At 36.5% G+C, this 25,805-nt stretch overlaps 4 protein-coding genes across 5 annotated transcripts; all 4 read right to left on the bottom strand.

Annotated features, from left to right (window-relative positions):
• Positions 1 to 1,344: 1,344 nt before the first annotated feature.
• Positions 1,345 to 4,205, bottom strand: LOC132181184 (protein IQ-DOMAIN 24). The gene is made up of 4 exons (XM_059594289.2): positions 3,626 to 4,205; positions 2,520 to 2,720; positions 2,347 to 2,424; positions 1,345 to 2,167 (listed from the first exon to the last, which is right to left on the bottom strand). The coding sequence occupies exons 1-4, from the start codon at positions 3,944 to 3,946 to the stop codon at positions 1,439 to 1,441; spliced, it is 1,329 nt and encodes a 442-aa protein (XP_059450272.2). The 5' UTR covers positions 3,947 to 4,205; the 3' UTR covers positions 1,345 to 1,438.
• A 4,598-nt stretch (positions 4,206 to 8,803) lies between these two features.
• Positions 8,804 to 15,547, bottom strand: LOC132183323 (protein FAR1-RELATED SEQUENCE 5). 2 transcript variants are annotated; one of them, XM_059596734.2, is made up of 5 exons: positions 15,394 to 15,547; positions 9,742 to 12,085; positions 9,477 to 9,629; positions 9,338 to 9,397; positions 8,804 to 9,223 (listed from the first exon to the last, which is right to left on the bottom strand). In XM_059596734.2, the coding sequence occupies exons 2-5, from the start codon at positions 12,079 to 12,081 to the stop codon at positions 9,128 to 9,130; spliced, it is 2,649 nt and encodes an 882-aa protein (XP_059452717.2). In that variant the 5' UTR covers positions 12,082 to 12,085; positions 15,394 to 15,547; the 3' UTR covers positions 8,804 to 9,127. The 2 variants fall into 2 exon arrangements, with proteins under 2 accessions (XP_059452717.2, XP_059452718.2); XM_059596735.2 differs by lacking the exon at positions 9,338 to 9,397.
• A 2,402-nt stretch (positions 15,548 to 17,949) lies between these two features.
• On the bottom strand, positions 17,950 to 18,276 carry LOC148585894 (Bifunctional inhibitor/lipid-transfer protein/seed storage 2S albumin superfamily protein). The gene has a single exon (XM_088516813.1). It carries the CDS (start codon positions 18,274 to 18,276, stop codon positions 17,950 to 17,952), a length of 327 nt encoding a protein of 108 aa, XP_088372939.1.
• A 2,428-nt stretch (positions 18,277 to 20,704) lies between these two features.
• LOC132182434 (putative methyltransferase PMT16) lies at positions 20,705 to 24,515 on the bottom strand. The gene is made up of 6 exons (XM_059595674.2): positions 23,768 to 24,515; positions 22,260 to 22,470; positions 21,804 to 22,101; positions 21,318 to 21,710; positions 21,156 to 21,233; positions 20,705 to 21,073 (listed from the first exon to the last, which is right to left on the bottom strand). Exons 1-6 carry the CDS (start codon positions 24,461 to 24,463, stop codon positions 20,830 to 20,832), a joined length of 1,920 nt encoding a protein of 639 aa, XP_059451657.2. The 5' UTR covers positions 24,464 to 24,515; the 3' UTR covers positions 20,705 to 20,829.
• Positions 24,516 to 25,805: the final 1,290 nt, after the last annotated feature.

Here is a 25,805-nt window from a genome sequence, read left to right on the forward strand (position 1 = left end):
AAAGAGCCAAAAGGGGAATAATATATGTATGCTATTTTCCGGATGTGGGCTAGCTGTTCCTAAATAGTTATGTCGACATCACTTTGATAAGCAGCATCATTTCATCGATTTCAACTGTATGGCTTGTGATGGGTATCCAAGGTTGAAGGTTGCATTTGTTTTGTTACAACAGTTTCCGAATTGGGATGAAATGCATGTTCTTCAATATGCTTCTGACTTTTTATCTATGCGATCGCTAACGACCACGAGCGTTGCGAAACAAGCTTGCCGGGTGTGTCGACGGTCTCACTCCGATGTCTAAGTTGATTTCTGGAGAATGTGTGATGCCTAAAACACAAAATTTCAGTTTGAATTTGGCATTGGGCTATTTATAGTCAGAGAGATTGAGTTAAGATCTGGATTAAGTCTCCTACTTCAATTTGAATTGGAGTGCAAATGGGTTTAATTGGACTTGATTGTGTTTCCTGCTGCAATTCGACTTGGAGTAGGGATCTAGACCCCGTAACACTCTTCCTAAGATTTCAAAAGAATAACGGTTGAGTGAAATTATTTCCAACATATTTTAATCTGGAGTGGATGCAAATTCCTTGCCACTTTAGTCATCTAGGACAAACTAGCGATGGGGCCAATTACCCATATAGTCCACCGAAAGTAAATATGTGAAGAAGATCAAATCTCAGTGAAATCAAATGCAAAATGGCAAGTAGGCTGGATCAAAACTCACAAATCACAATACAAAAAGTGATAATAAAGTCTTAAGTACGAACTTTTAAGAAGGCCCAAGAGTAATCAGTGGTAGCTACTCCTTACATTTTTGACTTTTCAAATTGATGGATGATGGGACGCTACTACAAGGAAAATAATAAAACACAATGGCTCTGTTCACGGACAGCAACAAAAAAAAATAGGTCATATACTATTTTTCTCAAAATTAACTGTAAATATTTTTAATTTTTATATCATAACAATTATTTTTTATTATTATTTAAATAAAAAAATCATTATAAAATAAAATAAAAAATTTATTTTTTCATACAAAACATTCCTACTTTTTATTTTTTTTACATCAATCAAATCTGTTATAGTTTTAGATCACTTATTGGCAAACAGAGCCAATAGTCCATAAATTTCTGTCAGCATGAAATGTGTCAAAAATGTATGCATCTATGTGAAGAAACTTTTGGGTTTTGTAATATTTCTCCCGAATTAAAGATTGCATCAATATTTCTCCGACATACTCTTTATAAATTCCAAAAAGAAAAGAATGTAGACTGGTCCAAGAGCTATGAACTAAACCCTAGAAGTTAGAAGCATGATGTTAGAGGAGCCGGCATAACACACAGATGGACAAATATAGTACATAATCTTATAGTTGAGAACATTGAGTGCCCATGTCAAATAATTACAACTCTAGCATTGCTTGCCATACATAGAAAAATCACTTAAAACTAGAGCTCCCAACTCTATTCAAGCGGGTAGAGGCAGGATAAGCTTGTGGGGAAAAACCCCTATCTGCATTAATCCCTGCATCCCAAACCCCCTGAACAGACCTCCTGGTTGAACCAAAATTTTCAAACTCGAGCCTTTGCCTTGGGGCACTCTGTGACCGAACTTTAGCACGAGATGATTCGGTGTTAGACATGTAGTTAGGGTGACCCGAGTACCCGCTTAAAAAGCCCCACGCGCACTCGCTCCGTGAGGGCGTGAATGGACCTCTTCTGGCACTACTTCCTGGCCTAGATGTTGCAGAATACATTTGTGGGCTGTTCTCAGCAGTCCTTGCAGCTGCTGCTTCATCTTTTCCTAATGATAGAGAGTTGAGAGATAAAAGCTCCCTGGAAGATTGAGTAGCTGGAGCCGGAACCGGGTTCGGAGCTTTTGTTGGAGAGTTGTATGTCATAAAGCTCTCCTTGTTAAAATCAGAAGAAAAAACATGCTGTGGTGTCTGAGAGCTTCTGTTACTTTGTTGGGATTTCAAATGCGGCTTCCAAGTATCCACTTCAAGAATCTTGTCGCTCTTCTCATCATCGGCATGCGCATTTTTCAACGAACTGTCTCGACGATTGTTCAATAAACTCTCTTCCATCCACCGGTCTAACCAGTTTGAACCACCGTTTGCTCTGTCTAGGTCGATGATGTCCCTGAAGTTTGAATTTGAACCACATCTCTGTGCGTGGGAACACAAGGATGCAGGATCAGTCAAAAGATAATGCAACCGAATCTTGACACTAAAAGAGCAATCTATATACGCACATTTGCTTTTATACTTTCATTTTAAAGAAACTCCAATTCACATAAGTGAGAAACAATTAAGGATCTACAGATGTCTTTTGGAAAAGTAAATACCTTTAAGACTGAGGCGCCATCAAATTTGGTGCTACAAGCACGAAGTTGGCGATCACTTATGTCTGGAGTTGCAGGGACCTGCAAGTGGAAGCAGCAGAAAATGGAAATCAAAATTTCTTGAATTTCTAAAATAACCGAACTAAAAAGAAGACAAAAAAACACAGTTGAATTACACGGTGAAATAAGTGGGAGGATTTGCCAGCAGAAAGAAAGGAATCCAACAAGTGTTTGCGAGTTGCACGTGCTCGGGCCTGGACTCGAACCAATGTCTGCATGCGCCTCAGCATGTCTGCAGTTTGCTTTCTCACCATGTGTCCTCTCACCAATGCTTGAAGCTTCACCAGTGCTTTTAGTGCCTTCAGCGCCCTCCTCGCCTTGAAAATTCACCCAAAAATCCATTAAAAAAAAAAAAAAACTCAGAACCAAGTGCTGCCTTTTTATGATTCATTGCAAATCTTGAATCAATTGGGAAATTGAAAAGGGTACACGGCCGTGGATGAAATCATAATCTCTCTCTCTCTCTCTCTCTCTCTCTCTCTGCCATGTGGCGGACATATTCCTCCTCATCTCTGCTCACCACGTGACATACGCAGCAAGAGACAGCATAGGTAAAAAGTGAAGAATCTAGTGGAAAAAGTTGATCAAATTTGTGGTCCAAAACCCCACACAAAAAATTCTGGGATATATCATTGGAGCACAACAAGAACACCAAGCAGCCCAGAAAAAAAAATGCAGGGATTTCTTATTCATAGGTCACAAAATTCAACAAATAGCTAGCTATGGAACTTCGAATTCAGGGCAGTAAACGTAAAGAATTTGAATTACCATAAAGGTGATGTTGAAAAAAAAAAAAAAGCAAAAAGAATCATAACTAGAGCACTTAGTACTGGAGTGGGATTTCTTAACAAGGAAGCTAACCAGCTAATCACTAGGGCCACCAAATGACAGATATGCCCTTGCTTCCATACAAGGGAATCCAACACCTGAGACGAAGCTCCCGGTAAGACGTGAGAACATGAAGGCGCGTGTGGTTCACGTCGCGTTATAAATGCAGACGCGTGGCAAATGCTTCTCACACACGCATAACATGCCTCCGGGTAGTGTCCATACCCGATAGCGAAATGACACCATCCACTAGACCCGACCGCAACCAATTAGTGCCCACATGCCACGGTTTGTTTCTTTCTATCTATCTATCTAATCTTTCGTTATCTTTAATAATAAATTTGGAAGAAGGAATTGAAGAAACACTAGCAAACAAATAACGAATAAAACCAACCAGATAAGCACGGAAAGCGGACTGTATCTTGACAGCGGCGGACTCCGCCGTCCACCGACGATGGGGCGCGGAGGGGGCACGTGGCGGCCCGGTGCTTGTTAGCCTGACAACCTCGGCCGCCGCATGAGCCGCCGCCAGCGCCGCCTCAGCCACAGCTGCGGTGGCAGCCGCGACGGCTATGGCGTGCTTGTTGGGGTCCAGGTCGCCGACGACTCGGGACGGCGTCGTTGGGGTGTTGGCAGGGTCCGGCGGGAAGCTCCTTTTCTTCTTGTCCTTTGACTTTTTGTTGACGAATCCGAAGAGGCGTTGGAGGAAGCCCATGTTGGGGTTCGGAAGTGGGAAGTTGGAAAGCAGGGACTGATGAGAGAGTCGGAGTGTTGTTGGAGTCGGATGGGATTTTGTACTCTGAACCCAGAGAGACAAAGAGAGAGAGAGAGAGAAGCGAGGATTTTGAGGAGGTCGGCAGACGCGCGGTTGATGGCTTCCGTCACACGCTCGCGTTGTTAGTTTGTTTGTTTCTTAAAAATAAACAAAGCTTTTGAAAAATCCAATCGCCTCTCTTTCTCTGCGCTGTTCGCATGTTTACATTACCTCAACTCCTGAGCTAAGTGGCTAAGTACTAAATAGTACCCTTTTTTCCCCTTCTAGTCGGGTACTAATTACTATTGCCCCTTCAGGGGTGACAGTGACTCAACTATTTTGTTCAATTTTAGGTCAATTTTTATCTTATTTTTTTTAAATAAAATAATAAAAAAATTGTCTAAGCAACTCTATTTATTTTTTTGTCTTTCTTTTATTTAGTATTTTAAAAAAAATGAAAATTGGTATTTTTTTTTTCATAATAATGACATTTTTTTTATTATTATGAAGAAAAATATCATTTTTCATTTATTAAAAAATACCAAATAAGAGAAAGGCCAAAAATAGATAGGGTTGCTTCTGACATTTTTTTTGTTTTTTTTTTTTTTTAAAAGGCAAAAGTTGAATTTATATTGGACAAAAAAGTTGGGCATTTAGCATTTGCCTTATCACTTTCCCCATATTTCAACTCACCATTTTATATTTTCTTTTTCATTTTTTTTTAATAAGAAATTATTGGAATTCGTAATATTTTTTTATTATTTATTTTAATAATTTTTTATGAATAAGTTCCTTGTGATTTTAGTACCTTTTTTTTTAATCAAGCAAGAAAAAAGTGGAGGGCACCCCATAACAAAGCCCAAATGATAAAATGCAGTGCAAATACAGTAACAATAATTGAATCCAGTCCAACAGGATCAAACAGCAAGCAATAGTGATTGCCAATGATCCCAAAAAAATCATAAGCAAGCCCAGGCCTTTTTTAGAGCCGCACATAGTGGTTTTATTTCTTTGTAAAAGATTTTATATTTTTAGCATTTTTTTTATTATTTTTTTATGATTTATCTCATTTTAATTCTAAAACTAGAGTTTTCAATTTTATAATTTAAAAATCTGAATTTTGGGTCAGTTTCAAACCAAAATTTTGTCCACCTCTTAATTTTTTTTTTTTTTAATGTAAAATTTATGTGTTTAGCAAAAAAAAAAAAAAAAAAAAAAAATCCAACTATTCTTCTAAAAATTAACCTCAATATTCTTACTTTTTATATTACATCAATCACTTTATATTACATCAATCACTTTATATTACCATTCAAATAAAAAAACCACAACAAAATATTTTTTTTTTCTTATCATATTAATCAAATCTACTGCAATTTGAAAAGTTGTTAACATAATAAATAAAGAGAGTGTTGATAAAATTGTTAGGGAGTTTGATGAGTGATTGCCGGCCGTGCGATGAGGTTGCTGATTAGGCGACAAGATTTAGGAACATAAGCAGGGTTGCACGTGGTTGCCAAAACAAAAATAGGTCTACAAAAAGGATTTGAAAATTTTAAAAAGTTAGGTCTAATCCACCAATCAAATTGTACCACACTAACACTAAAGTGCGATCTGATTTACGATTACCGACATTCGACAATCAAAATCCATTAAAAAAAACACTAAGCAATGATTATACCATATGCGGCATGCACACCCCGAAAGACATACACGACTATATACTATTTTATAAAACAGTTTTTTATTTTTATTTTCGTGACAATACATAGGAGAAAAGAAAACCAATAAATTATAGTAAAAGAAGACGGGGTTTTGAATTTTGATAACAAAAAAATCTTCGGTCATGTGAGACTTGTTAAGTGGTTGGCTTACTGGGGGCCACAAAACTTTAATTGGGAAAACAAATGTTGGTGCCGATGCGACTTAACGGAGACGGACTTTGACTTGTATATGGCTTTTTTAATATTTTAATATTTGTATTATTAATTATGAGGGAAAATTGTTTCTTTTCCTACTTTCTTATTTTTTCAAAGAAAAGGAGAGAAAGGGGTTCTCTTCCTTTTTCCCCTTCTTTCTTTTTCTCCTCAATTTTGCCAAATATTTGCACTACTAATTTTCTCCTCTCTACCCTATTTGTATTCATTTCTTAGTTGGGTTTCCATTCTTAAAATTTGGGCTAGTCCAACGAATCCCTCATTTGAAAGTTCAAGGGGAAACTTCATAAAACCCATTTGAACTTTTAGCCGTTTTGACAAACTCTCCATGAATTTTCAAAACTCTTACTTAAGTCTCCTGAACTTTAGTTTTCTCTCACTTTGGACCCTTTTAACGTTAAAGTCAAACAATTTAATTTTTTATACCCATTTTGCCCTTCCCTAAAACTACGTCGTTTTGTGTCCTAAAACTACAACATCTACCCAACCCAAAATGACGTCGTTTTAAGCATTAACTTTTTTTTTTTTTTTAAAGCAAAATTAAAAAATTATAAAAAATTATTAAAAAAAAAAAAAAGAAAAAAAAAGGAGGGAAATGAAGCCACCCCCTGGCCGATCTGGGGGTGGTCGAACCACCCCCATGGCCAAGGGGGTGGTCCGGCCACCCCAAATGCACCCCATCCCCTCCCCCGTTTTTTTTTTTTTTTTTTGGCCTTTTGGGGGTGGCCGGACCACCCCATGGCCAAGGGGATGGTCCGGCCACCCCCAGACCGGCCAGGGGGTGGCTGAAGCCACCCCGATTTTTTTCTTTTTTTTTTTTGCTTTTTTTTTTTAAAAAAAAAAAAAAAAAAAAAATTAATGCCTAAAACGTCGTCGTTTTGGACTGGGTAGGTGTTGTAATTTTAGGACACAAAACGACGTAATTTTGGGGAAGGGTAAAATGGGTATAAAATATCCAAAACGACGTAGTTTAATGTTAAAAGGGTCCAAAGTGAGATAAAATCAAAGTTCAAGTGGCCTAAATAAGAGTTTTGAAAATTCAGGGAGGGCTTTTCAAATTGGCTGAAAGTTCAGGGGGATTTTCTGAAGTTTCCCCAAAGTTCAACCTTAGAAATTTTAATGTCATTACTCCATTATCAGATTTAACTTTTTTTATTTATTAATTTATTATTATTATTTTTTATATGCCAAGTATCGGACTGAATTAATTAATACTTATCAAGTTTACATTTATAATAGGGCTGCAATTTGGGCTTAGCTTGTAGGGGTGAAAATGTGCAAAATGTGAATAATTTTTGACATCCGCATCTACGCAGTTAATGTAGATATTATCTGCATTTGAGGTAATGAGCTTTTTAGACCTTAAATTTGTAATTCACTAATTATTGCTTCCAAAAAAAAAAAAAAAAATTATAGTTGAACACTATTATTCATATCACACTTGCTAATTATTTTGCCAAGAAATTTTCATCACATATATTATTTAATATCTATCTTCTAGTAAATCTATAGCTGGTGACTAGAAAAAATATTTTTAAAAATAATCATAAAAAATGAAGAATATATAAGGCAATTAAATCAGAACAAATCATTAAAGTTTCTTAAAAGTGAAATCCAACAACATTACAAATCCAGCAAATATTCGCATTTGCGAATATTCATTTTTGCTATCCGAATCCGTATATGCGGATAGCAAATAAGTACGGATAGTGAATGCGGGGGATTATTATTCACCCACATTTTCACCCCTATTAGCTGGATCCGGATCCCCTGAAATCCTCAAGGGATTCCAGATTTTGGAATCAGGGGATCCTGGCCGTCCATTTTAATCCAAAGGCCAGGATCCCGCCACGTGTCCACAAAATTAAAAAAAACCTTTAAAATAATATTTAAATTTTAAAAAATAATTATAAAAGAAAATAATAAAATAATAAAATTTAAAAACAAAAAATAATAATAAACTTGGGGTGGCCGGCCACCCCATTTTTGGCATTGGGGTGGCCGAAGCCACCACCATGGCCCTTGGGGGTGACCGATCCACCCCCCAAGGACCAGATGCCACCCTAACCGCCATTTTGGGGTGGCTTCTTGGGAGTGGCCGATCCACCCTCAAGGGCTATGGTGCCACCCCTAACAGCCATTTGGGGGTGGCCGAAGCCACCCCCGTGGCCCTTGGGGGTGGCCGAAGCCACCCCAAGTTTATTATTATTTTTTGTTTTTAAATTTTATTATTTTCTTTTTTAATTATTTTTTAAAATTTAAATATTATTTTAAAGGTTTTTTAATTTAGTGGACACATGGCAGGATCCTGGCCTTTGGATTAAAATGGACGGCCAGGATCCCCTAATTCCAGAATCTGGAATCCCCTGAGGATTTCAGGGGATCCGGATCCCTATTAGCTTGGGTTGAAGGTCAATCCGACCTTGAATGAGGATTGACCCATTCATCCCAAAGTTGCTAGAAGTAGCAGGATTGGGATCCACAATAATTATCAGACTAAATTGCTAGCCATTTTGGTAAATTAAATGTACGAACATCATATTTAACTTATGTGCCAAAATAAATTTTAGGCCACCCGACCACTTATCCAGACAAGTAGGTCTCATATAAGCTCTCTCACAGGTAAGTAATTGCCGTGAATACTTATCCAGCAATAACACCTCATTTTGGGTTCTAAATTCTTCAACCCCGGCTCAGGCAACACAAGAGTTGAAGGTTAGTTTTAGAAACCTACTACAAAGATTGAAGTGATTGCTTGCAAGCTGATCTTGGTTCTAAGTTTTCAAACCAAGCTCAGGATGAATTAATCAGAATTTGTTTGCCCATGTTGGACTAGAGCTATTAATTATTTTATAAAATTTTGTCTTGGACCAAGGCACACTGTTGCAAAATCTCTCCAACATGCAATAGCCATTCGAGAACATGTTATCTGGGGCAACTTATTGTGACACGGTACAAAAGCTCACCGCAACCAACAACTTGAGGCATATTTCATATGCACACCACTTTGCTAAACATTTGTAAGCATTGATGGATTTACATTTTCTCTTGGTCTATGAAGTAAAACTGCCTTTATATCCTTTGGAGTTGACTAAGTGGTGTGCATATGAAATACAATGATTGGATTACAAATTCTAGCATTTGAGACTGTACAGCACAAAACAGATAATGATGAGAGAGAAGAATAACTTTCCATATTCTTCAGTTATTTAGGCCCAAGATATACGTTGGAAGCTCTGTATCTGTCATCATAAAGCAAGAATGAAGATGAATGTGGATGTTGAACATCAAGATCCATTGCCTACATTCAATAACATGAAGCAAATTAAATAGTATGCAAAGAGTGGTTTTCTTCAAGAAGCGAGAAAACTGTTGGCCAATTTATTGGCATTGTTAAACCTCTACTTTTACTTACCTGCCTCAATTGAGTGGTGCTTGAGACGGACTCTTGGTATGGGTTATGGATTAGAGGTTCCTGCGTGACAATATATATACAGGTCGCATACGGGATATACTTCAAACTAACCAAACTGCAAGTGTATATAAATAACTACCTGTAATAGGTGAGATTGGCCAGGTGAATCATGTTGGTTGGAGAAGAAGTTTGGTGGTTGATAGATGTTAGGATTGGATTGCTGGTCCATGACTACGTTAGGTTGTTGATACATGCACTGAACCACCTGATTTGCTTCAAAATTGCACATTCCCTGTGTAATGCAATTTGGAAGGGTAAACTTTACGCACTAATAAGTAGAAGCTACACAAAATATGTATGCAGATTATTCGCTACAATTGCAATAAAGATCAGCAAAGTACCACCTGCATGATGGGATTTGCAGTTGTTGCTTGAGGTGAAATATATGCTGTCGGGGAACTCGAAATGAAGGTTACAATCGGTGGGGATGCTTCTATATTATGAACTACTTTTGCATGAGAAACTTTTCCATCCATGGTGGAGATAGCCCCCTCCTTCTCTTTTACTCCTTTTACTCTGTTCTCATCCTGATCATCAATTGCATTTGCATCCAGAAAAATTTCTGCATGTTCACTTTCAGATGCATTTGCACCTGTGCTACTTGAGCTGAGAGCTTGAGCGTCCTCAGGTTTTAAGTTCAAGATGTTCTCCACCCCTTCCATCATTTCATCAAGTTGTCTGGCAGCAAATTCAAATGCTTCCTCAGACTCAGAAGCCCTGGCTGATAACTTAAGTATTTTTTGGCACAAGTTTTTGTAACGGCTAGCAACAACCAACTTAGGATTGTCTTGTATGGTGAACTCATAACTATCTCTCATGCTTCCTGACCTTCCATCTTTTGTCCATCTCTTCAATATATATCTGGATGGGACAACCTTTATATTCCTATGATCAAGCACTTTCAGTGCATGGCTACATAGAAACCCAACATACTCGTACTTCATACAACTGCAAATAACTGTATTATCAGAAGAATTGAATGTAACAGTGTGTTCTCGCACTTGCCCAAATGTATTTGCTTTGTACTCAAGCAATGACCCATTCTGACTGCACTTGTTAACAACGACATTTAAACTCTTCTCATATCCCCTCTGAAATACTTCAAATGCCCTTGGGGTGTAAACATCACTGGCATGCTTTAACAAAACCACATTTCCCATTAGTCTTGGCATACATCTGCTCATTTCATCATTAGCTTCAGTTTCTTTGTATCGTTGCTCATCTATTACCCTTTCAAAAAACTTAAAGAAATGAAGAATATCAAGGTCAGAGTTTAATTGATTTCTCAAGTTAGTAAATAAATACTCACCCAGATGTGAACCATTCATGTCAATGAAAAAAGTGTTCCTACCATATACCACAGCCCATTTCTCTCTTTCTCTAAACATCCATCTTAACCACTCATTCTGCTGAAGACCATATTTGTCCACCATAGCTTCCCAGGCATGAACAAAATCCTCCTCATCCTTTTGGAAATAAATACAGCTCTTTAAATCTTTGGCAAAAGAATCAGTATCTTTTACTACATTGCTAAGGTGTTTGAGGGCATTCTGGTACATCTGCCATACACATATGCGATGGCTTGTTTCTGGTAAAACTGAATTGATTGCTTCAACAATTGCTGCATCTTGATCTGTGAGAATGGCCTTTGGCTTCTTCCCAGACATTGCTTCTATGAAAGTTCGAAATAGCCACTTAAAGGATTCAACAGTGTCATCATATAAGAGTGCAGCAGCAAAAATCACGACTTGTTTGTGATGATTCACTCCTAAAAATTGTACAAATGGCCGAAAATCTTTGTTTGTTCTGGAACTTGCGTCTAAACATACTGCATCATTGAAATGGTCATAGTCCACTGCCATATTATCGTCAGCCCAAAATATGTTGGTTACCTTGTCATCAATATCAAGCTGTGTTGCGTAAAAGAATGATGGATTTTCAAAGTGCTGCCTTTGAAAATAATGCAACATACGCCCTGCCTCTCCCTCCTTCATATCTCTTAACCTTTCAGATTGAAGATAATTGTCATAATCAATGGCAAGCTCATCAAGGGATTCCTGGAATTCAAATCGCCTTGTCATTGATCCAAATGCTGATTTGGAGTGTGATCCCAAATTATTTTCTATGCCAGCTTCAGCATCTGAAGAACAACTTAATTCTCTTTGTAACGGTAATGTTTGAGCGTTAGTGGGGTTTACATTGTCATGATTGTGTTGTGCTTCAAAATGTGTAACACGATATTTACCTTCAGGCTGACGAGTAATGATCATGTGTGCCAAGCAACCAGTTCTAGTTTCCCTTCTGTGTTTCTTCACATTAATATCTCTTTTGTCTTTCCTCCGGTAACCCTCTTTAGAGCAAGTGAACTTCCTAGACACCACCTGACCATGTACCTTACTCCTATTTACCCAGTCTTTACGAACACTGAAACCTACCAATCTGGCATACTTGTTGTAGAATTTGTATGCGTGTTCATCTGATTCAAACTCTGTACCAATTTTTAGTACTGCATCTTTACTGGCTTCATCATTTAAGGAAAGACTGGACAGGGTGCTGTTACTATGGACAAATTTTGGGCTGCGACAGTCCTGCTCCATGTTCAAGTCCAAGTTATGTGATGCTTGAAGTCTCATATCCCCGTTCTCTTCAGGAGGACTACTTAAGCCATCATCATCCCCGTCCATTGACCTTCATTAAGTGTGACAAGTGAGTAAAACATTAAAAAATCAAAAACAGAAAAAAGAAAAATATGTAATATTTTTCTGTCCAGTAGAAACTGACAAATAAAATTAATTGATCACAAATCACCATCCACAATGGTCTTTTAATGCTCAAATAGATATACCATAAATTATTCATGTTGGAAGAAGATCCATCAGATAGGGAAAGGATGCAGAATAAAATGCCTAATATTTGAGTTTCAACCAAAAGTATGCACACAGGGAAATTTGCATAAATGCAGGTAAGAATACACACACAGTAGAAATTTGAACATTTTCCTAAATTTTCTTCATTATAGATAATCCAGAAATAGTGATGATTTTTGAAATAAAACTCATCAGCGAAATTCATTGAATTTCAAGCTCAACGTTCACATAGTGTTTTCTTTTTCTTTCTTTTTTTTTTTTTTTTAAAAAAAATCATGCCTCACTTTGTGATTGAAGCTTATTCTGCAATCAATGGGTTAAGAATCAAATCAAGCTAAAATTATCTTGAAAAGAAATTTTATATTTACAAATTCTGCATCTGCATTGGCGTCCACTAGTTTTCACCATTACCAGAATTAAGTTAATTATTTTTCACATTATCTAAGTGTACTCAAAGCCTACCCCATTTGTACTCTGCATAACCTTCATCTTGGAAAAAGATATTCTTAAACATAAATAATTGTTTACATAGAGAAGAACCGCATGAACAAAATTTGGTAACCCTGGAAAGACGTGGAGTCACAATGAACCCGGATAAAGGTCCATTAGACATAGACTCTGCACATTTATTTACATTTTCTTCCTCTTGTTCAAACTATGAACATCTCTCCATGTATATGTTAAGAGATAAAATACATAACAACTTAATATTCTTTCAAAACAATCCTTTGTCCTTGTCTACCATGATATATCTCCTCTTAAGCATTTGCAATGAGCTCTCTATTTCATTGTTTTCGCAAAAAAATGGAGAAAATTCACAAAAATGGTCGTCTATCAAGCTCACCTCTCCTTCGACATTTTAACTCTTGTCAGATTTCTACTCCATCTTTGGTCAAACAATCTTTCCTTCACTACCTCATTTTCAGACATTTTTATGTTCTCCCTTCTCTCTCTCTCTCGCTCTCATCTCTTCCTCTTCGCGCCACTCGAGAACCTCAAACAGATGCATATAGATACAACTGGTCCGATGTGAATGCCATACGTTTTGCACCGTGATGTCAAAGAAGGTAATGTCGATTTTGTGTAAATATTGTATCGATTTTGTGGGTCTCTTGTATTTGTTGAAAAAGCATAGTTTCTGCACTTGCTGGGTGCCTTCGATTTTGTGGGTCTCTTCTAAGTTTCGGGAGAGATTTTTGTGGGCATTCAGTTTTTTTTTTTTTTTTTTTTTGTAGACACATAGAGAGAACGAGGAGTTTTTGCAAGTTCAAATACGAGGAATTTGCGAAATCTGAGTTGAATTTTAAGTGCTTTGTAGGTTTGTAGTGGAAAGTTTTGTTTGTGTGTGTGTGGAGCGATAGTTAGGTTTGGTTGTAATTTTGGGATTTGTTTTTGCGTTTTTAGTGAGTATGTTGTGGTTTTGGTGTGTTGCAGGTCTGGGTGGTGTGTGGTTGTAAATGCAGACAAGGTCTATTAAGAGGACCAAATCTATGAGTAGAGGAAGCAGGAGTTTGGGCTGATTGTGTGCAAAATTTTGGAGCACGTAGTAAGAATGGAAGGTGTTGCTGCTGGGAGGTTCTGTGAGGTCTTTGTCCCTGCTGAGAGATCTTGTTGGTATTGTTCCTACTGGCTGGTTTTGGCATGTTGTTTTGTGTCAAATTGTTCTGTATTGCTGCTGAACTCTTAGTTGGAGGAGAGGCTTTGTTTTGCTGTTGGGCTTTCTTGTAGCTGGATTGTTTTGTTGGTTTCTTGTGGTGCTGGTTTATTGAACTTGTTGATTTCTGACCTAGTCTGTTGGATGGGGTTGTTTTCTGAGTCTGCTAGCAGTTGGTGTTTCTGGTGCCTGTTGTTTTGTTCTTTGCGGGTTGCTACCAGTTCTGTTGGCAATTTCAGAGAGGTAGAGAGGCTGGGGCATCAGGTTTATGCCATTTGTAAAGAGAGAAAGACTTATCCTCCTTGTAAATGCAGACTGTTACCACTGATATTGAGAAGCCTATTTCTTTTCTTTTCTGTTTTGGTTGTACAATTGTTGAGCAGATATAGTTTCTGTGTATAGGAGGTTTTGTGTTTGTTGATGTAAAGAGATGTTTTAGTTTGTTTCTTGCTGTCTATGAAGTTCTATTTCATCTCAGATTTAGTGGTTTTTGTTGCGGTAACTGTATAGCAGAGTATTTTTTTTTCCTTGTGTATTGTGTTTCTACTATGGAGTCTGCTGGAGAGAACTGAGTAAATTTTGTGTGGAATGACAAAAGCTATTCATCCAAAAAATGCAAATGCAAATTCAAATGTATATTTTTCTTTTATTACACCGTATACGGTTGGTTACTCACATACTTGTATAAATTAATAAGAAGGTTTTGAGATTTGGTAAGTTCCCAACATTTCTTTCAATTACCATAAGAATAAACCTTCCAACTACCATGAGAATAAAAAAAATAAATAAATAAAGAAAGAATAAAAATTATTTTTAAATAGAATAGAGAGAGATTTAGAGAGTTTGTTGTGGGGTGCTTTTAAAAAGTGGTTAGCTAAACTAAAAAAAGGTGAGTTTCTTAGCCAAATTTTAGCTAAAGAATAGAGAGTTCACTAGGAATGCTCTGAAACTGCTTTCATCAATGTGAAGAATAGTACATTTTCCATAGTCGTTTCTACGAGGAATGGCACCTTGTCCACAGTCCTAGAAGAGTTGTACCCTCACAAAGAATCAACAAAACATTTCATTGGAATATTTCTAACTATTCACTTATTCAGCCACTTTTTAGAGCCTTTGTAATTCACAATCAATAAAAAACTTATTGGGAGCTCCAACTTCAAATGCAGCCTTGCTTCCTTTTTTGCTCACAAACACCCAGAATTTCTCAATAAACAATAATCAAATTCCGGGCTTAGCAAATTTTAGCAGCTAAATTTTTTGGTACACAAACCACAAGAATTTCTTAAAGCGCTCCACTTTCGCTGAACCATACTGCATTAGAATCCAAATAGCTCAAGGCATAGTTTCATCATATTTAGCATACTCCATAAAAACAAAAGCTAAATTCACAAAAACAAAGTAATTGACGAGGGCACAGGCACATTCATGCAACCAAGTGCTTTAATTGAAACTTCGTGAAATCAGAGAGAGAGAACCTGAGGCGTTGATCTTGGAATTAGGGTTTGAGCTCAGAGGTTTTTGAATTACGGTAGCTTTTGTGCTCTTAGTCGCCGGAGAGAAGGAGAATCGGCGCTCTCTGGGTGGAACCTTGGGTTCGTTTGGGCCCGATGGGTAGGATTCGAATTCTAGTTGTTTGTTTCCGGTAAAAAAGAAATCTCAAATTCCAAGTCATGAAGTCCCTCCAAATTCATGAACTTTGAGGGGGCTTAGTGTAAATTCAAAAAGATGCAGGAGTTTCCTATAACTATAACTTGTTAAATACTTTTGTTTTAAAAATAGAGAACAACAAGAAAAGTAATATATATATATATATATATATATATATATATATATATATTAACAAACAAAGCCTTTTAAAAACATGTACCTCCCGCGTTTCGTATAAAGGCCATTCTATTATTTTGCATTTTATTTTTAAATTTTCCAAATATCTCTCTCATTGCTTGGCTATAAAATATATATGACCAATATGATTTTGTGTGGAGGATAATTTCTATAGGGTCTTGGAACAAATCAATATCTTTAATTTGCCCTTTAATGAGGGTTTGACAAATCAACGTGAAATACTTTAAACAAAATAAACAAAAATACTAAATTTTTATATTCATATTCCTCGTCTTGGTTAAAAAAAAAAAAATTAAAAAAAAAAAAAACCCTAAAAAATATATTTCCTACTTTTTCTACCAATTGTCGCTATCCAGCTCTCATTGATCGAACATATCAAGCTGGCCACAACGCCGGTGTGCCCGGACAACACCGGCAACGACACTGGCCAGCTCTCATTAATCAAAAGTATCAAACGTACTTGTACAATTTCATGCCCATATTGATCACATTTCTCTCAAACGTTAGACACAAATTGTTTGTAAACATTGCCTATTGTCTGCACTTTTCCTTTAGCTTTATCTCTTACGTACTTCCAAAACTCAATAACCATATATAAAGCAAACTTGTTTTTTCCACAAAATACCATTGCCCGTACGTCACATATAAGTGAAAATATAAACTAGACTCCACAATACACCTATATGGCATGAATAAGTGTTTAACAAAAATTAATACATAATTAAAAATAAGAAGCATTCATGCAACAATCAATTAACAAAATATGTAAAATAGTAAATCACAAAGACAAATATTTTGATGATAAAAATGAAACATTTTAGAAAATTCTCTAAACTTAAAACATTTCTAAGGCAGCAAAACCCAAGAAATTACTAAAATAAAATCTATATTACAGACACAATGACACTTACAACTCTTTGCAATTCCAAGGCTATGTAAGATCAACAAACTTCCCGCTTGTCTTCCTAGCTTGACAATCTTCTTAAAGTGATTCTTTTTTATTGAATCCCTCCGATAGACTTCTTATCGTTGATGAACAAAACGGCTTCTCGAGCACAATAACACTCTAAGAGAACATAATTCTAAAGCTCTGAATATTGATAATCCTCTCTTAGCGCAATATAGAATTTGCCTTCTAAATTAGTTGTTTAAAAAAGTCGTGCTCTATAGAGTCTTATATATAAGCAACAACATCATACTTTCGTTCGAACACCCTGACTTATGTTCGGACGCGGCTTCACCCGTTCGGACGAACTTGTGAACGTGCAGCGGACGAAGCTCTTGGGTTTTACTTGTAACTCATCATGTTCTGACGGCCTAGGAAATGTGCAGTGAATGGAACTCTCAGGTTTCACTATGTAATGTAGCTGTTTGGATGCCAGCAAGCTCTCTTGCAAACGAAGCTTCGACCGAGAAGAAATACTAACAATAAGCATAAGGTTTCTATTCAAGAAGGCTATCATAACACTCACTAAACAAAATGTGTCACAAGTGTCATAATGATTTCCAATGAATCGGCGGATGATGTATTGAAGAAATCTCCTTATAATTAATGCCCTCTTGTTGGTAAACATTTTAGCTTCCAGCCTAGCAATATTGCCTCATGTGTACTAGCTAGCTAGCTAGATAAATTATATCTTCCTTTTCATTCAATTAGGATAATCCTTTTCCAATTGTCCATTTTCTTGAAAAAGGATGCCTCTCCTTTATGTCATTCTAAAATCGCAAGTATATTAATTTCAAAAAAAATTCCCTTTACTGTGGGTAAAATCATACTTAGCCAGCATAACATGGATTCGTTAATAATTTAATTTATGAGGCTTCTTTTTTCTTTTTCTCTTGTTTTTGTTTTTTAGCAATTATATATATTAGCAAGTCAGAAAATAATGGACTTTTATTCTTTTTATTTAGTTAATTAAGCATTCCATGTCATCTATCTTATAGCAAATGTCAGAAACTACTACGCATTTGATATATGTTCTTTATTCCATTATAACACCAAGTTCTTTCTCTGATCCCCACACCACTGCTTGGTCAGTGTTCGTAGATCAAAATACATTAACGGGAACAAGGACAGAAAGACAAAACCATAAAACTTAAAAACATTTATTCGGTAGCTTGTTTCCTTAATTTCTACCTGCATATGGGAAAACAAAATGTTAGCTTGAGAAGTACGTATAAAAATGTCAACCAAACAGTATATAAAAGAAATCATCAGTACCGCAGGTGAGGGGAGGGAGATTGCATTGGGAAGGAAGCTGGGAAGCGATCCTGAGAGTGCTGCAAAGGCAGTCGTGGTGCACTCCTCGGAGTGCGCCGCAGCAGTCAGCGTTAGGCATGGTGTTGGTGGCACCTGGCACGACATAGGGCGCGCAGACGTTGAGGTTGTTGAGCTCAGACGTGCAGCTCTGCGCCTGAGCTGTCTGGGCCTGCACGGCAACACCAACTGCCACGACCAGGAAGAGCAGTGCAGCTTGAGAGCTGAGAGAGACAAGGGACTTGAGGGCTGCCATCAAATCACTTTGACGTTAATTATTAATTTCTCTCAAACACAAATAGCACTATATAGTATGTTGTAGTACTTTAGATGCTGTGTTGTATTTGTGCGGCTCTTACGTCCTTTTATAGTAAATAAGAGGTGATGAGTCATGAATTGCATGAGTCAACTAATTTTGCTGTTAGGTTCACCACGGTTTACGGGGGGCTTTTGCTGCATATAATGTTTACAAGTGATAAGCAGGTCTGTACTTGGACATGATTATTTGAACAAACTGAGTTATCTTCATTGATATAAAATCAATATAGAGCAAAATGATCCATCATACAAAGATATAAGTTGAAAACTCTTCAACACTATCTATGACATACTCAATAGTTTTTAGGGCTATTAAAAAATAATACCTTAAAAATGTCATCATCATAATTTGTATATACATATGCAGCATAAACTGACAAATCACTTCTCTAGTCGCTGTTTGTTTCATCAATGACACTTCTTCTATAAACTTGATAATTCCTCCATCATTATCAGTCAATAATTTGCTCTTAGAAAAAAAACCAGTATAAGAAAACAAAAGACCTACCGGAAACCATTTTATTATTCTTAAGCAAAATTTAAGAAAACACAAATCCAAGACTTGCTGCAGCCAGAGCAACAACAGACTTGTCTTATTTAGAAGCAAACATGAAAAAAAAAAAGAAAAAAAAAAAAAAAGTAAAAAACACCCCACTCCCAGCAACGTCGACACGTTGGTGCATGGTTGGCAAAATAATGCATGAAGGCCGGCAGCTGGAAGAAGTGGCTAGCGAGCACTGTGAGCAGTAGCATAAATAGACGAAACTGATGGAAAAAGCCAAATCTGATTATGGAGAAAATAGATTTAGAAACCTCATTAGATCTGGTGGGATGACGGTGCACAGAACGTGACATGTTGGTAAAAAGTCTTGATGGTGAATCTAATCAAATAAAGAAAGAAGGGAAAGAGAAATGGGGGGGGAGGGTTTCCCCCCTCCCCCGGCGCTTGACATGATTCAAATTAAGTTAATTAGCGAATTAAGAATCTTTGGTTTATTTTGATAAACCATAAAAGTACTATGAATTATATAAATAAATTAACATGCATATATACTTTGAGCCATCTTGTAAATAAATTGAACTTTGATCAGACATCTTTTAAATAAATTAAACCTTTGAGAGAGCACCAAATATTTTCTTATTTGGGAGGGTTTCCCCCCTCCCCCGGCGCTTGACATGATTCAAATTAAGTTAATTAGCGAATTAAGAATCTTTGGTTTATTTTGATAAACCATAAAAGTACTATGAATTATATAAATAAATTAACATGCATATATACTTTGAGCCATCTTGTAAATAAATTGAACTTTGATCAGACATCTTTTAAATAAATTAAACCTTTGAGAGAGCACCAAATATTTTCTTATTTAAATTAACATGCATATTTCATTATACGTTATTTACAAAATTGTCTACACATACACCTTGACCATATATGGTAACATTTAAATGAGTATGAATACTGAGTGTGAACGTATTGTATTGTGTTAATTTACTTATAACTCTTGATGGGATTGTTTTACATCGTGTGGTGCCTATAAAAGGCCTAATAGGCATGTCTTTTTGTTATTATTTATTTAAGAGCATGTTTTTAATTCTACTCAAAAAAAAAAAAAAAAAGAAGATGTTTTTAATTGTGTTAAGAACCTTAAAAAATACATTTAATATATAAAAAATCGTATAAATAAAAAAACCTAGTCCATTTGGTAAAAAACTCTTTTCTTTTTTTTTTTTCTTTTTTTTTTAAATTTTTTTTTTTACATGTCCGTAAAAAAAGAGAAATGAAGATGGAGATTTAAACTAGTGATCTCCACTTTAGGAAGTGTGGCTTTTAACCGATTAAACTACTCATTAGAAACAATTAATCATAGAGTAGTTTTGAGCATTACATTTAGATCGAGTTATTCATGAGTGAAATTCTTCGCTTTCTATCTCGAAAACTTAGGTTAAACCATATGAAAAAACAAAAAACCTACTGAAGCATTTTTCAAGGTAAAAGGGTGTTGATGCATGCTTAATTTACAAGTTGAACCCGCTTTTACTGCTAATTCAATTGTTAGAAAATACATTTTTTTTTAAGATTTTATTTTTTGAATTGTATATGCAGTACTGAACTTGTTTCATTTCAAAACCTTCTGGCTTTTTCATATATATTTATTTTATCTATATACCCACCTAATAAGAAAACTCAAATTGTAATTTTGACGAGTCAATTTTAATAATAATAATGCAAAAATCTCCCAGACAAGGTTAATTAAGCAAACACTTATTGACTTAATGGTAAGTTGGCGTTAAATATCATTTTCTATCATCTCACCAGATATTTTGTAACAGTTGAGTGATTGGTATAATTTGCAATGGTCCAATAAAAGCGATATTAATATAACATCGATCACAATTCTAAAAAATGATATTGACCAAAAGAATCAGTAAATCACAAAAAGGAAAAAAAGAAAAAAGAAAAATGTAAGCTGGAAATTTGACAGAAGATCTAATGTATTTTGCTGGATTCATCTTGGTCAGGAGCAGGAGCTGTCCAATATTTCTTCACTGCAACTAAAAGCTTCTCTCTCTGATGAGGCCCATCTTCATGGTCAATAATTTGACTCTCCCAGTCCAATCTATCAATAATATTCCTGATCTTTATCACTATATCAACATCATCCCTGAAGATTACACTTCCTTCTGGTCTCAAAATTCTGTCCATTTCCAGTAGAATGTCTTCCATTTCACATCTAAAAACACCAAATAACATGTTTAGATCATGTCTAGCAAAAACATAGATAATTAAAGACACTTCCTCTGTAATATTTTTACCTGTCCTTGTAGAGACTAAACACAGAATCAGCGTGAATGAAATCATAGGTTCTTGGATAAGTAGACATGGCTTCACACCTGCAACAAAAAAAAAAATTATGATCCAACGAACGAAGCCTGCAAAAATGAATCAACCCAAATGAAAACAGAGCAGAAATATACCAATTCTGGTACGTTCCGATCAATCCCCGTTCGTATATGACTCCAAGGGTGTTAATCTTTGCCTCAACAGGAACAGCATTCATCACCCAAAGAGGGTAATCAATTAGAGCAGCAGCGAAGCCACCCAGGTAAGCGTTCATGTCCAAAACGTTTCGGTACCTCCCAGGTTGTCCAAATTGATTGTTCACATTCTTGTAATACGACACCCTCTTCTTCCATAGCTCTACATCTTGCTGGAAAACTTCAGCTGTCACGCCTTCCACAGTTCCCCTGCTAATCCTCGGCGGTATAGCATGTAACCTCTCCGGCCATTTTGCCACCTCTCCGCCGGCTGTTTCTTGGTTGTTGGAAACTTCAGGCAGGGGTGTCAAACATGTCTCCATTTCTGTATACCTGAAAATTGACAAAATGAACTATATATATAAATTAAATGATTAAATTCATTTTTTTTTAAACAATCTTGTAGGAGGAGAAAAGAGCACAAACCAGGCCTTGTCGGGATCTTGAGCAGGGCAGAAAGGAGGATTCTGGGTGAGTTTGCGGTTAACTTTGCAGTTCAAATGATTGGTGGGTTTTTGCCAGATTGCAATATCATCTCTCTCCACCAACTTTTTCCAGCAAAGGCTTTTAGCGACATTCTCGATGGTGGTCTGTTCAGCATTGAGATCCTCCCGGGTTCTGTTCCAGCCTTTCCAATATTTCTTCCAGCGGATTGGCGGGCCGGACAAAATCCAGTACCCACCGGGCCGGAGTACCCGATCAACTTCAATCAAATAAATCCCACCTATACCAAAAACAAATAAGAATAAAATATTGGTAAATATAATTAAGGATATACTTATATATTTGAAAATGAACCCATATATATATATATATATATATATATATATATATATATATGATGTGTAAATTATGTGAAATGGGAATATTATAATAATATACCATATTGGGCCCATGGAATGAGGCAGCGAGAGCAATGGGCCATGTCGAAAGATCTAGAAGGGTAAGGAAGACGCTTGGAGGAAATGATTCCAATCAAAGCAGGAACTCCTCGCTCCAGAGCAAATTGCACTTGTGCTTCGTGGGTGTCTCTTGGTGCGAATGATATTGTCATTATGTTACGCGACAGAAGATACGCTCCCCAACTTGCAACCTGCACCGTTAGATCTACTTAACTCAATTTTATAATTAGATTAGAGAACAAGGAAAGACGCCTTTACAAAATGAATTTGATAATTAAATCAGTTTTCTTTTTCTTTTTTTGTCAACTTAATTGTTACAATATTCCAGATCAAATAATGCAATCTAAGCTTGAAGGATCAAGACCCACCATTTCCAATAACACCATTGTTAATTAAATCGGTTTATTTTATTTTTTTGTGTACTTGTTACAATATTTCACAACAAATAATGCAATCTAAGCTTGAAGAATCAAGACCCACCATTTCCAAGAATATTCCAGATCAAGTGTGATAAATTTTTTTATTTAAACATTTTAAACTCCTAATTTTTTGTTTTATATATATATAAAACAAAAATTGATTAAAGGGTTTATGAATATTGTCACATTAGCCAAGTAAAATGGAGTAAAATAATAATATAATAATTGTCCAAGAAGGCTTTAAAATATGTATAATATAAAGTTACATGCAAAATTTATAATGTTATTCAAAATTTATTTAATAAAATAAATCTCATATACACTCTCTCACAATGTGCTACCCAAATTGTAATTTGGTGGCCAAATGAGATATATCTCTCTGTTTAATTCTCTTTAATGAGATTCAGCATTACAGGAAAAATACCATCGTATTTCTTTTGAGAAGATTAAAATCTTTTTTCCTTTTCATCACCTGCTAGCAAGGCAGCTTCAATTCCCAGCGGGTAAATTAAGAACCATTACATAGAATTGGCTTCTAGGAAACATACAAATGCTATATATATATATATATATATATATATATATATATATATAATTTTGGTACATGGTACGAGGTAATATCTTAGTCAGATTCTGACGATCCCATTAAATCTCTAATATTTAATTAATTAATTAATTACATCCCATAACTTTAGCAACCCAATATGTGAAGTTTAATTTTCTTGCGAAACTTCATAAAATTCGACCAATCATCATATATAAAGTTTCTATAACATCAACGTCCCCTAAAAATTCCATTGAACAAGACAACTGACGTACGAATTCCCACAAATCAACAGTTAATTTCACATTTCTTTTTTAATTTGCCGGCCATCTTGGCTGACATGCAGACAATTAAATAATATATAGTCCAAATTTTTGTAAAAAATTTATTCCTCAAAATGTAGATTCTTCGTTAATAGAAGTCCGAAAATGTGTTAATTCGACGTTCCAAACACATCATTAACTTTGTATGAATCGCTTAAGGAAATTAAAGAAACAAATTAATTAATAAAAAGAAAAAGCTTACCCCACAGCCTGTATCAATGGCGGTCCGAATAGAGCCATCTTGGAGATTAATCAACCTCCCAATATCGTCAATGTACGCATCAGCACCATTAGGGAACATGGTGCCTCCGCCGGGGAACTTAAACTTATCGCCGTCATATCTGATCCAATTCTGCACCGCCTTCTCAACCGTCAACTCCTTGTGCGGCACGTTGGCGTACCACGCGAGATCCCTGCTCGCCGGCCAAGCGAACGGGTTCTTGTAGCCGTACGGCGCCGGCACGCGGCACTTCAAGAGCTCGCTCTTCTCCGGGCAGTGCCTCTCCCTGTATATCAACCTGTCTCTGCTGAATCTAAGCGATCTGTTGGCGTCCTCGCACGGCGTGTACTCGCTGTACATAGCGTTGCATGGAGGGTAAGTTTCACGGGAAGTGGGGCCGGCTTCGTCGAGGCTGTGGTGCGCGTTGAAGTCGAGTTTCGTGCTGTTGTTGATCGTGGCGATATTGCATGCGGCGTTGGCGGCGGCGACGGTGGCGGCGGTGTCCTTGATGGGGACGGTGGAGCCGCCGTGCTGCCAGATGCCGAGGAAGTAGGAGATGATGCAGAGGAAGACGACGAGGGAGAAAAGGTTGGTGCTTTTCCAGGAGAAGGAGGTGCCGCAGATGGGCTTAGAGGGTTTGGAGGTGGGGTGGTATGGTGGTAGGCTTGAGTTAGCCATGAGTGAAATGGCTCTCTCTCTCTCTATCTCTCTGTGTGTTTGTCGCTTTCTTAATTTCTCCCTAAGGATACATGTATTTATGGTGAGTTTTTGCCATTCAGGGGAGGTGAGAATATGGGAGGGGTTGGCACAAATAGTTTTGAATCAAGTTGGTCATGTGGGTGGTAGCAACTAGGAAGGAGACGTCGATGTGGGTAAATGGGTAATTAAAGAGATTGAGAGTTGTCAATTTTTTACACGAGATCACTAGGGTCGAAGATTTTGTTCCGTTTAATTAAATGGATCAAGTCAAAATTGACCCGACATACGACATAAACTCGATCAACTTATATGACTCGATAAAGATTCGTTATTTTTAATACAACTCACGAATTTGATATGAACCTAACACAAAATTAACGTACGTACTATAATTAAAAAATGTGACATAAACCCAACATGTGACCTATATAGTCTTATAAACTCAACACAAACAACTTGATAAAGACCGACAAACATAATATAAATTTAATACAAAATTAATAAATTATAGTTAAAAAATATAACCTATATAATTAAATATGTATATAATTTTATATTCATGTTTAATGTCCGCACAAAGATGGGAGGCGATTGGTGAAGAGGAAGGGGCAGTGACAGTAAATACGATTTGACATATTAATAAATATTACCCAAGAGACGATAGGAAGAAATTGGGATATGAAAAGATGTTGACCAATATTATTTACTAAATGAGGATACCTTTTCTTAAATTGCAGTTAATGACATGGGATTTGTGGGCCTAGGCTTTGATTATATGCTCCTGTGACCTGTCCAGTACATATATTCCCAGTTACGTATTGCATGAAGTTTCATTTTTTATGTCAGATTTGCACCAATCCGAAACGTGAATGCTTTTAGGTAATTTGGAGGGTTTTGTAAAGGAATTAATGTTAATTTAATGATATTGAAACCACAAATGTTTGGTATTAATTAAGAGCCACAACGTGTACACTCCTAAACAAACTGTCAAACACTAGCATTTAATTGGATTTGCATTTTCTGAAGCTTCCGGTGACAGAGTCAACTCTCTGTCTCTGTAATAATATTATTATATATATAGCCGTTTTCGTTTTATATAATAGGGTGTAGGATGAAGGTGTCGATCTACAGTCGTGGCCGGTGGCATGTCGGGGAGTTGCTGGCTGGGTCAATACTATCTGATGCCCACACATTAATACATTATAATAGTACTCTCAACTGGAGAATATAAATATATATATATATATACACTTTACTCACAGATCCGGCACTAAGGAGCAAGGACCTTACCAAAAGACACTCGATTCATTTCTTGTTAGTT

The sequence above is a fragment of the Corylus avellana genome, chromosome 5 (genome assembly GCF_965113065.1).
Source record: "Corylus avellana chromosome 5, dhCorAvel1.hap1.2, whole genome shotgun sequence".
NCBI lineage: Eukaryota > Viridiplantae > Streptophyta > Magnoliopsida > Fagales > Betulaceae > Corylus > Corylus avellana.

Bases quoted from the DNA above. Each gene is read 5' to 3' on its own strand.
- LOC132182434 (XM_059595674.2), bottom strand. From the start codon at position 24,463: ATGGCTAACTCAAGCCTACCACCATACCACCCCACCTCCAAACCCTCT. The intron at 22,471-23,767 runs GTAAGCTTTTTC...CTAACGGTGCAG, and splicing joins CCATTGATACAGGCTGTGGG to GTTGCAAGTTGGGGAGCGTA. The intron at 22,102-22,259 runs GTATATTATTAT...TTTTTGGTATAG, and splicing joins CATTCCATGGGCCCAATATG to GTGGGATTTATTTGATTGAA.
- LOC148585894 (XM_088516813.1), bottom strand. From the start codon at position 18,276: ATGGCAGCCCTCAAGTCCCTTGTCTCTCTCAGCTCTCAAGCTGCACTG.
- LOC132181184 (XM_059594289.2), bottom strand. From the start codon at position 3,946: ATGGGCTTCCTCCAACGCCTCTTCGGATTCGTCAACAAAAAGTCAAAG. The intron at 2,721-3,625 runs GTTGGTTTTATT...TGAATTTTCAAG, and splicing joins CCGCTTTCCGTGCTTATCTG to GCGAGGAGGGCGCTGAAGGC. The intron at 2,425-2,519 runs GTAATTCAACTG...TTCCACTTGCAG, and splicing joins CCTCCCACTTATTTCACCGT to GTCCCTGCAACTCCAGACAT.
- LOC132183323 (XM_059596734.2), bottom strand. From the start codon at position 12,081: ATGGACGGGGATGATGATGGCTTAAGTAGTCCTCCTGAAGAGAACGGG. The intron at 9,630-9,741 runs GTGGTACTTTGC...TGCATTACACAG, and splicing joins CTGCAAATCCCATCATGCAG to GGAATGTGCAATTTTGAAGC. The intron at 9,398-9,476 runs GTAGTTATTTAT...ATTGTCACGCAG, and splicing joins GCCAATCTCACCTATTACAG to GAACCTCTAATCCATAACCC.